This window comes from Elgaria multicarinata, chromosome 9 (assembly GCF_023053635.1).
Source record: "Elgaria multicarinata webbii isolate HBS135686 ecotype San Diego chromosome 9, rElgMul1.1.pri, whole genome shotgun sequence".
Classification (NCBI taxonomy): Eukaryota; Metazoa; Chordata; class Lepidosauria; order Squamata; family Anguidae; genus Elgaria; species Elgaria multicarinata.
In genome coordinates this window covers 71,130,053-71,142,217 of record NC_086179.1, presented here as the reverse complement: position 1 = coordinate 71,142,217, position 12,165 = coordinate 71,130,053, and the positions used below count along the sequence as shown (strand labels likewise).

General features: G+C 45.8%; 1 protein-coding gene across 2 annotated transcripts in view; it reads left to right on the top strand.

Moving 5' to 3' along the window:
- Positions 1-12,165, top strand: part of GRM8 (glutamate metabotropic receptor 8) — a 572,661-nt gene that overhangs the window by 498,605 nt on the left and 61,891 nt on the right. For both annotated transcript variants that reach the window (XM_063134081.1, XM_063134079.1), the window contains exon 8: positions 2,422-3,357. In XM_063134081.1, the coding sequence (XP_062990151.1) occupies positions 2,422-3,357 (936 nt within the window). The remainder of the gene's footprint in view (positions 1-2,421; positions 3,358-12,165) is intronic.

Genomic DNA, 12,165 nt, shown 5'->3' with positions numbered 1-12,165 from the left:
AACTAACAATACAATACAATACAACTAGTAAAAACACATATACAAAACATTTAAGGCCATATTCTATTTAAGGCAGATAATCCCAAAGCAGATAAACCATGGGGACAGGATGGAGAATAGGATATGCAGAGGTGACTGTGGAGTTGTGGAAAACTGATGACGAACAACTTAGGGCCACCTACTTCTCTTTTTTTGTTTAGAGCTGCCCTTCCCCAACCTGGTGCCCTTCAAAGGTGTTGGACTACAATTCCCATCATTGCAAGTCAATATGTCCCACAGTCAGAAATGCCCTAGCCATGGTAAAATAGGACAGCAGTGTTTGGGGCCTTGCTGCTAGCTGCTAGCACTGATTCATGCAGCGATTACCAAAGGAGGCTATAAACAGTTGGGATTAGTAGTGCCCATTTGAAATGTATGCATTTTCTCCTGCTGATTAAGGCGGGTTTGTGCATGTTTTTCAAATGTACACATTTTTCAAATGCATACATTTTTTCTTCTTCACAAGTTTTGAAATGTGTGGACTTCAACCACCCATTGTGTTGAGGCTTGGCGTTCATTTCTGGGAGGTGCAAGCTGGGTAAATTCTGATAGAAAACAAACGTAAATTCATATGTCATACATTTCTCGTAACAACGAAAACAAAAGCCAGAAGCAGTGCAAACATTTCAAAACACAGTGAAATAATAATAATAATAATAATAATAATAATAATAATAATACGTAGTCACCAGAACTGGGATGCCACCAACTGAGAAAAGGCCCTCTCCATAGTAGCCGCCCGCCATACCTCATTTGGCAGGGACAGTGGGAGAAGGCCTCTGAAGATGATCCTCAAATTTGGGCAGGTAGATAGAGAAAGACATGATCCTTTGGTTGACCTGGCCCCAAGCCATTTAGGACCTTAAAAGTGAATAACTGCACTTAGTATTGGGCCTAGAAATGTATTGATAGCTAGGGCAGGTGGGCAAAAGTCCATATTGGCTATTTCAATATTAGTGGAAGTAGAATGAAATTCTCTTACAAAAAAATATATTCTATCAATAACCAGAAGACGAAACTAAGTAGGGATGTTGGAGAAATTAGGGTGACCATTTGAAAAGGAGAACAGGGCTCCTGTATCTTTAACAGTTGTATTGAAGAGGAAATTTCAGCAGGTGTCATTTGTTTATATGGGGAACCTGGGGAAATCATCACAGCAGTTAAAGCTGCTGGTGCCCTGCCCTCTTTTAAATCTGGTCAGTCTAGTATCTGGTCTGCAGCTTTAACTGTTGTGATGAAGAGGGAATTTCACCAGGTTCCCCAAATATACAAATGACATCTGCTGAAATTCCCTTTTCTATGCAACTGTTAAAGATACAGGAGCCCTGTCCTCCTTTTCACATGGTCACCCTAGAGAAATCCATTTAGGAAGTGAATCCTGTTCAGCTTTCACCAGCTTGCCTCTGCCCCAGACTCCAATCTGACATCTGCCAGCTTGCCTAACTCATCCCTCATGAAGCCAGGTTGGAGGATCTTCAACTTTTCTATACCTGAGGCAGCAGCAAAGGATGGGATGGGAGTGCTATGGCCCACGGCACTCCCCTCTCACCCTCCTGCCATGGCTGCTGCCATGCAATCAGCATCCCCCTCTCTTTCTGCCAGAGTCACAAAGAGAGAGATAATCACATTGGGCCCCACCCACTCTGACTTTGCCTACACCCACACATCGAATGTGTCTCCGGAAACCTTCCTCGGATTGGAATTTGGCCTTTGGACTGATTGGTCCACCCCTGTCATTGGGATAAAAATATTAAAGAGTCCAACAGGGATGCACTGAGACAAATTTGTAAGGTAAAAGAAGTTCTCTTGCTTTGTGGTTTTACTTCCCAAAACAGAGATACAACCACTTATTCCTTTCTAGTTCTTGATTTTTGCAGGGTCAATGCACTGCGACATTTTACTCTATCTTCTTACTATAACAGAAATTAATTCAAAACCCACATGACATTATCTTCTAATTAAATGTTTGAGAACTATATTTGCACGTGATTAGCTCATAAATTCCTTTTTATAGGATGTCTTGCTTCAAAACTAGCCTAGAGTCAATCAATCTTTTTACAGATGCCAATTTGGTCAGCAGTAAAGAGGTAAATAGAAACTAATGACACTCATCAAGCCAGTGGCATGAATGATTTATTGGGCACAATCGTTTAACAGTTTCATAAAGTCAATATAAGAGAAAAACGGGTTTCTTATCAAGGTAAACTGCATTTGTACTGCCAGCACAAGGTGATTTATGACAAACCTGTGGCCAGGATTAGGATATTATAAATGGGAGAAAACGAAAGGCTCGTTAATTTCTTCTTCTTCTTCTTCTTCTTCTTCTTCTTCTTCTTCTTCTTCTTCTTCTTCTTCTTCTTCTCTTAATATATATAACCACAGGTGGAAGACATGCAGTGGGATAACAGAGAGCAAACCCATCCTGCCTCCGTCTGTAGTTTGCCATGCAAGCCTGGGGAAAGGAAGAAAATGGTGAAAGGAGTGCCTTGCTGTTGGCACTGTGAGCGCTGTGAGGGCTACCATTACCAAGTGGATGAGGTCACCTGTGAAATGTGTCCCTTTGACAAGAGGCCCAACGTCAACCGCACCGACTGCCAGCTCATCCCCATCATCAAGCTGGAGTGGCATTCCCCGTGGGCTATTGTGCCTGTTTTCATAGCAATATTCGGGATCATCGCGACCACCTTTGTCATCGTGACGTTCGTTCGGCACAATGATACGCCGATCGTCAGGGCCTCCGGGCGTGAACTGAGCTATGTCCTCCTGACTGGGATTTTCCTCTGTTACTCCATCACTTTTCTAATGATTGCCAGTCCAGACACTGCTATCTGCTCTTTCCGACGGATCTTTTTAGGGCTTGGCATGTGCTTCAGTTATGCGGCCTTGCTCACCAAAACAAACCGAATCCATCGAATATTTGAGCAAGGGAAAAAGTCGGTCACTGCTCCAAAATTCATTAGCCCAGGTTCCCAGCTGGTGATTACCTTCAGCCTCATATCCATACAGCTTCTAGGAGTCTTCATCTGGTTTGCAGTTGATCCTCCACATATCATAGTGGATTATGGTGAACAGAGGACTCTGGATCCCGAAAATGCCCGCGGGGTTCTCAAATGTGACATCTCTGATCTATCTCTCATTTGTTCTCTTGGATACAGTATTCTCTTAATGGTAACATGCACTGTTTATGCTATTAAAACAAGAGGGGTTCCAGAGACCTTCAATGAAGCCAAACCAATTGGATTTACTATGTATACCACCTGTATCATTTGGTTAGCTTTTATCCCAATCTTTTTTGGAACTGCGCAGTCAGCAGAAAAGGTGAGTGACAGTAACCATCTTAAACCAATTTTAGGTTCAGTTGCAATATTTATGTCATGATTTGTTCTAAAGATTGAATTGAAAAGTTACTTGGGCAGCATCAACAATTTCTGAATTTGGATCTTAAAGGTCTTTAGGACTGTAATGTCTTTAGTAAAGTACATGATTTTAAGAGCACTTTTAAATAATCTAACACTGAGAGCTATTCTACAGTAGTTTGGTCGTTCAAAATACATTATTGCTGTTAATGTCATAAAGTTAAAACCAATCTTCCTTCCAGCATTTTCTTATATGAAACATAAATGTCCAAAATTAAAAATAAACACATTGATTAGAATAGAAAGAACCTACTTTTTCAAAGGAAAGGCACAGCTAAAGAGTTATTGAAACAGACCAGGAATATTCAACACTGAATATTATATAGTCAAGTTCTTGAAAGAGAAAGGTTTGGCCTAGCATGTTCAGAAAACTTTTTTTATGTGTAGCACATAACATAGGGCATGTCTACACCAGTGTTTATCCGGGGGATCTTCCCTGGATTGTCCCTGTGCATCCACATGATGCACGGGGATTCCCAGGAGCAGGTAGGGATGATCCCTCCTTTCCCCCAGGATATCTTCAGATATTTTTAGCCCGTTTTTCCCCATGGTCCAGGGACAATCCCAAGGACCGTGGGTGGTGTGAGCACCCATTCCAGCTTTTTCTCTCCTCCCCATGAGTAGTGAACCACCCAGAGAGAATTTTGTGGACCGCCCAGAGAGCTTCGGCTATTGGGCAGTATATAATAAATAAATAAATAGTGGGGGTCAGCAGAGGGAAGGAGCCAGGACGGGGGCAGTTCAGGGACTTCAGGGGTGGGTGGTGAGTGGGGTTAGGGCTTTTTTTTTGTACTTTTTTTGTACACAAGTGTGGTCCAGCTCCTGCCTTTTTTTTAAAAAAAATTGATGGCCGCGATGTCCTGCTTCCTCCCTGGACATTGCGCACTGCATGTGAGCCCAGGTGGATCTTGTGATCAGCATATCGCAACATCCTTCCTACTCCCTCCCTAGGTGTAGACATGCCCATAGAGAATATCTGCCATATTGACTAATGTAATTAAATTGGTTCATGCATATATATATATATATATATATATATATATAATCATCATCTTCATCAGGGAAACTATATCCTCTAGGGTTGTCTTTGGCATCTGGTACTCAGAGGGATTATTCCTCTAAACACTGCAATCTCAATTTAGTGACGATGTCAGACTGCTACTGATAGATCTAGTATGAAAGAATATACCAAATCCCTTTAAAATGGTATCACAATTAGGGACATCTCTACTTTTTATTCCACAATATAATTATGCATGGTGTGAATAATTTTTCCTTTTGTTTGATCTGAACCCAAAGTCATTCAGCTTCATTGGATGACCCCAGGTTCCTGCATTTTAAGTGTGAGGGAATAATTTATTTTTGTATCTGACTCAGATTGGCATGTCTTTTGTTCATCAAGCTTATCAAAGCATGCTCATTCATATATATATATATATATATATATATATATATATATACACACACACACACACAATTTTAGCAGTGAACAATCAACAACTTTGTCTCATCTCCTCAGTACTGCTTAGGTAGATCTTTCTTTCTTTCTTTCTTTATTTATTTATTACATTTTTATACCGCCCAATAGCCGAAGCTCTCTGGGCGGTTCACAAAAATTAAAACCACAATAAAACAACCAACAGGTTAAAAGCACAATTACAAAATACAGTATAAAAAGCACAACCAGGATAAAACCACACAGCAAAATTGATATAAGATTAAAATACAGAGTTAAAACAGTAAAATTTAAATTTAAGTTAAAATTAAGTGTTAAAATACTGAGAGAATAAAAAGGTCTTCAGCTGGCGACGAAAGCAGTACAGTGTAGGCGCCAGTGTAGATCTTTACAACTTCCACTTTTGAAAATGTACACACAGCACTGCAGATTGTTACTGACGAGGTGAGAAATGATAGAAGTACATTACAAACTCACAAACCACTGGAGAACAACATAATATCGTGACAATGAATTCCTATATTTCATAGGTAATTTTGGAATGGTTTCAAACTTTGCCAGCCGCAAAAAGGATGAAAAATACTGTAACTGACATCACCAATGTTTTTGTCAACAATCATCACCAGCAGCAATATAAACTTTGATCTGAGAACTCTGGACCCAGGTCCTATGTTAGGTTCCCCACTATTCTGTGTATTTAGCTCGTGCAAGTACTATGCTAAAATGTGCAGTGCTGCTGGGGAGAAGAGAATGATTCCTTATGCCACAATATACATTTTTGACACTATTTGTACAGTGCCTGTACCAAATCTGCAAAGAGATATGTGAAACAGACAATATGCCTCATTCCCCCAACACACACACACACACACACACACACACACACACACGTACGTGCTTTTATATTGTATTTTATATTATGGCTTTATATTATGGTTTTGTTTTGAATTGTCTTAAATTTGTAAACCGCCTAGACAGCTTCAGCTATTGGGCAGTATAGAAATGTGTGTTTGTGTGTGTGTGTGTGTGTGTGTGTGTATATATAAATGTGTATGTGTATATATAAATATATATAATAGGGGTATGCACGGACCCCCCGCTCCGCTTCTCTTCCAGATCCGCGATTTGCAGATCGGGCCGCTCTGCTCCGCCCCTGCTCCGCCTATGTCCGCTCCGCTCCGCTGCGGAGCTCCGGTTCCGGATCGGAGCTCCGTTTCCCCCCCCCCCATAGGCTTGCATTGAAAGCTAAAAAAGTATACAACTTTTTTTCTGTTAAAGTTAAAAACCTCAAGTTTGGCACCATGACACCTCATGGACATATATACACACACACACCAAGTTTCAAGCCAATCCCATCATCCCCTGATTTTTTGGGAATTTTTGAAAATCGGGCACCCCATTCACACCCCTTTCGATAGCTCCATCAATTTGCATGTTAGAAACCTCAAACTTGGCACCATGATAGCTTATCCAGGGATACACATGCATGCCAAGCTTCAAGGCAATCCCATCATCCCCTGATTTTTGGCGGGGCTCTAACCTTTTAACTCACCCCAAATCAAGTCCCATTTTACAACTACGTCAATTTGCATGTCAGAAACCTCACCTTCGGTCCCATGACAGCTTACCCATGTGTCCACATGGACGCCAAGTTTCAAGCCAATCCCATCATCCCCGGATTTTTGGGGAATTTATGGAAGTCAGACACCCCAGTATCTGCAGACAGCCCAATGGGCCCATTTCAAAGGAAATCCCAACATGCCATGAATTGGGGAGTAGAGATAAACCTAAATATGAATCTTCTTCCACACTTGAAAAATTGATTTGGAACTTGAGCACAGGAAGGACTTCTCCCCTGAGTCATAGCAAGACACACAAAAACCAAACCATCCCTGCGAGGTGGGCAGGGGAGGAGGGAGGGAAGGCAGGCAGGCAGCAGACATTTCTGGGGGCACAAGGAAGTGAGCCAAGGATAGTTTCAAAGCCAGTAATGCATATAAAATGGAATAAATAAACAAATAAATAAACAAAGGAGGGGTGGAATTAAAAGCAGCAGTGTTGCTGAATAAACAACAAGAAGAATTTTTTTAAAAAGGCTATATCTGTCTTTTACCAGTAAGAGGGGAGTGGACGTGCCCAAGAGGAGGAGGAATCATCTGCCAATTTGACTGGTCCTGTCTAGGTACCAGTCTTTAAGAAGCAAACGATCACTTCAACTCATGATAGGCATTCACTCCAGTGATTTACCTTTGGAGGGCTCTGATGGCCCTCCAAGGACAGGAGAGTGCACAGGGCACGTCCTTGCCCTAGGGGAGCTCATCCCCTTGCACCACATCTATTCAGTTGTTCCCCAAAGTTAGGGTGGGTAGCAGTGCTGTGTTTTTTCTATCTCTTATTATTGGCTTACTATATGATTTCAGGTTGTGTTTGTGCATCTGGTGGGGCTACTGTTTTAAAAAAACACTGGGAAAAGTCCATTCAGAGTAGAAAGAGAAGTTTCACAGGATCCCAAGTTACCTGTTTTGCATATCCCCTCCTCCAACTTTGGGATCATGTGATCATGACCGGGAGTTGACTCTGCCCCTCAGCCCTTCGAAAAAGGTATTTTCCCGCTGTTTTATCCGATTTTTCCAAAAATTCTAGCAAGCGAACCGCAGCATGCAGAGAGCTGAGAGTAGGCTCAAAATGACCCCCTGCCACGACTCTCTAAGCACACGAACTTTCAGAAAGATAGCTTTAAAAACAACACAGTTATCCCCTATTCTTTTCCGCAATGCAATCCTATGGGCGAAATTTTTCAAAATGGCGATCGGATCGGTCCGCGAAAAGAGAAGCGCTCCGCATATGGGCGCTTCTCTTCACCGTGCTTCTACGGGTCCCCGGTCCGCTTCTACTCCGCTGTCCTGAAGAAGCCGGTCTGAAACCAGCCACTTTTGCTTATCTCTTTGGGCAGAGTGCCCAGACTGGGAAGCACGCCAAGAAACAGCAAACACAGCAATTAAAGAAGTAACTAATAAGGTGTATTGGTCACACAGCTGAAACAGAAATACATAGAGCAATTGCTGGTTGCTTACGCAAAACACAAAGGCAGTCCATAAAGCATTCCAGATGTCAGTGAGGGTACGAGAGAGTCACGAAAATCCATAAGCCAGTCCAGATTCCAAAGGGCAGGAGAGAGTCACGAGGTCCAAGAAGTCCAGAGTCCAAAACGATACAACACGGCAGGAACACGGCACGGTCACGGGTACACGGTCCAGAGCTTCTCCCAGGCAAACCAGATAAGCTCTGACAATTTCCTGGTCTGCAGACTGCTATCTAAATACACCAGCTCAGCCTCACAGCTGTTCCTTGTTCAGCTGGCGTTTATTAGCAATCCGCTTAGATCGACGTAACGCCTCCTTCTCTGCCCTTTGCTGTTTGAACGAGGGCACGTGTAACAAGTCTGTTTGCTCCTCTTCTAAGTCTGCACTGGATGAGGCCTCTGCTGGCTGTTGATCAGCCAAGCTGGTACTGGGTCCCGCCTGTGGCTGCTCATCCCCAGAGTCCTCATCCTCAGACAACTCACCATTCCTTACACTACTCCCCTCTCCATAATCCCCTCCTGCCGCCCTAGCTGGGCCTGGCTTGGAAGGGTAGTTAAGGTGAAAGTCCTGCACCAAGAGAGGAGCATGCACATCCCCAGCATTCTCCCAGGAGCGCTCTTCTGGCCCATAACCCAGCCAGTCAATTAAGTACTGCAAACGCCCTTGATGTTTCCGTGAGTCCAAGACTTGTGCCACTTCATACTCCTCCTCCCCATCCACTAACACTGGGACTGGAGGAGCCTTTGACCCAGCATCCGGCCTCACCCCTGCTGCTGGAACCAATAGAGAACGGTGAAACACAGGGTGAATCCGGAAAGTCCGAGGCAGCTGTAAGCGGAACGCCACCGGATTAATCTGTGCTGTTACTAAAAATGGACCCATAAAGCGTGCATCCAACTTCCGGCAGGGTCGATGCCGTGGAAGATTCCGTGTTGATAACCACACCCGGTCACCAACCGTGATTGCCGGCCCCTCCTGCCTCCTCCGATCAGCGCCCACCTTGTAGGCCTCTTTGGCCACCTGCAGCTGCTCCTGCACCATGGATTGCACTGCCTGTAATTCCTGCAACCATTGATCTGCTGCAGGAACCTTGGTAGCGGGCACCACCGCCGGAAACCACCGTGGATGCATACCACTGGTTGCAAAGAACGGTGTCTGCTGCGTTGAGGCGTGCACAGAATTATTATAGGCGAATTCCGCCAAGGGAAGCAACCCCGCCCAATTGTCTTGTTGATAGTTAGAGTAACATCGGAGGTATTGCTCTAACGTGCCATTTGTCCGCTCTGTCTGGCCATCTGTTTGCGGATGAAAGGCTGATGACATATGCGCTTTGATGTCCAAAACCTGCATCACCGCCTTCCAAAAACGTGCCGTAAATTGCGCTCCCCGATCCGAGACAATCCCCTCCGGCAGTCCATGTAACCTGAACACATTGTCCACGAACAATCGAGCAGTCTCCTGGGCGGTTGGTAACCCTGGACACGGGACAAAATGTGCCATCTTTGAAAAAAGATCGACCACTACAAATATAGTGGTGTGTCCCGCAGACAATGGCAAGTCTGTAATAAAGTCCATTGAAATCACCCGCCATGGACCCACAGGTGTAGGCAACGGATGTAGCAAGCCTGCCGGTCGCCCCCTTATGTCCTTTGCCCGATGGCACACCGGACAGCTCTGGACGTACCGAGCCACATCTGCTTGCACCCTCGGCCACCAAAAGTCTCTAGATAGCAGGTGCAAAGTCTTGTATATGCCAAAATGTCCGGCCGGTCGGCTGTCATGGCACAGCTGTAACACTGAGTCCCTACACACCCCTGCTGGCACATACAAACGACCTCGGTGATATAGGAGCCCGTCTCTTATGTGAAACGGTGCCTTGGCCCCTCCTGCTGCCTGTTCCCGCACCAACGCGTCCTGCCCCTGCACCTGGCGAATCTGTTCCCTCAAAGTCGGGGGCACCTGCGCTGCTGCAAAATGTTCGGGTCGCAGGATCGTTGACCGCACCTCCCTCTCCGTCTGCGCTGCATACTCCGGCTTGCGGGACAAGGCATCAGCCTGGCGATTTTGGGCCCGAGGAACATATTTCAACCGAAAGTTGAAACGCCCAAAAAACAAAGCCCAGCGCTTCTGCCTTTGTGTCAGCTTCCGGGCTGTTTGTAGATACTCCAGATTCCGGTGATCGGTTCGAACCTCTACTGGATACTCCGCCCCCTCCAACAGATGACGCCACACCTCGAAGGCCGCCTTTACTGCCAAGAGCTCCTTCTCCCAGATGGTGTAGTTTCTTTCTGGTGGAGTAAGCTGCCTAGAAAAAAACGCACAAGGCAACCACCCACAGTCTGCTGTACTTGCCTGCAGCAGAACTGCACCTACGGCGACATCTGACGCATCCGTCTCCACCACAAACGGTTTACGTGGATCTGGATGCTGCAAAATTGGGGCTGCCGTAAACCGCTGCTTCAGCTGCTCGAAAGCTACCTGTGCTGCCGGTGTCCACCGAAACCCCGTCTTGCCCCTCAGCAACTGGGTGATGGGTTCCGCCAGAGTCGCGAACTCTGGAATAAAGCGCCGGTAAAAATTCGCGAAACCCAAAAAGCGCTGCACCTCCTTTCGAGTCCTAGGAGACTGCCAGGACAGGACCGCTTCGACCTTGGCGTGATCCATCGCCACTCCTTTTGCAGAGATCTTATAACCTAAAAAGTCCACTTCCGTGAGATCGAACGCACATTTGTCTAATTTTGCGTACAACCTGTGCTCACGAAGTCTCTGCAAGACTGCCTTAACATGAGCATCATGCGCCTCCTGATTGGGGGAAAAAATCAAAAAATCATCCAGATAAATAATAACAAAGCGATCCAGGTAGTCCCTGAAAATGTCATTAACAAAATGCTGAAATACGGCTGGGGCGTTGCATAATCCGAACGACATCACCGTATATTCATAGTGCCCATATCTGGTCTGAAAAGCAGTCTTCCACTCGTCCCCTTCCTTGATTCTCACCAAATTATAAGCCCCGCGAAGATCTAATTTGGTAAAAACCTTCGCATGTCGCAGGCGCTCCAAAAGTTCTGGAATTAATGGTAAGGGGTAGCGGTTACGCACTGTGATGCGGTTCAGACCTCTATAATCATTACAGAGACGCAAATCCCCTGTCTTTTTGCGTACAAAGAATACGGGTGCGCCTGCAGGCGACTTAGAAGGGCGAATAAACCCCTTCTGTATGTTGGTCTCCAAAAATTCCCGTAAAACCGCCAACTCTGGTTCTGAAAGGGAATAAATGCGCCCTGCTGGTATAGAGGCCCCTGGTAACAAATCAATGGTGCAGTCATATGGCCTATGCGGTGGAAGCCTATCCGCCTCCTTTTTGTCAAAAACATCCGCAAATTCAGCATACTTTGCTGGAAGATCTGCGGCCGCAGATCTTGGAACCACTGCCACGGCTGCCTGCACCTGCTCTGGCCAACAATGTTCTTGACAATAGGGTGAAGCAAAAAGTACTTCCCGCCGACCCCATGAAATATGGGGATCATGCTGCGTGAGCCATGGCATCCCCAAAACCACTGCAAAATGTGGTACTGCTGCCACATAGAAACGTAGGCGCTCCACATGCCCCTGGATCTCCAGCCTCAACAGAGTGGTCTGGTGTGTAACTGGCCCTGATTTTAAAAGTCGCCCATCAATTGTCTCCACCTGCCTCGGCTCTGCCAGCGGCTCTAGTGTGAAATTGTGTTGGGAAGCAAATGCCCAGTCCATAAAATTGCTGGATGCTCCAGAGTCAACCATAACTCCCACTGCACACCCCTGAGCCTGCTCCTCTGACAACGTTGCTGAGACCAGTAGAGGGTCTTTTCTAGGTTCTGCATGAGGCACACCTGCCTCTGCCCCCAAAATTCCCAGGCTAGCGACCCCTCCTAAGCCTGGGAAGTCCCGTTTCCCGACAAAGACCCCTTCTGTCCTTTGGCAGGGCAGACTCGAGCAAAATGCCCCCCATGTCCACAATATAAGCACACGCCAGCCGCTCTCCTTCGCTGCTTCTCCGCCGCAGAGAGATGTGCTCTTACAGCTCCCAGCTGCATGGGCTCCTCCCCAGTACAGGGCGAGACCACGACTGCAGGTGTTGCTGCTGGCTCCACCACTGGCTGTACTCTCCATCCTGTTGTTCCTTTTTGTG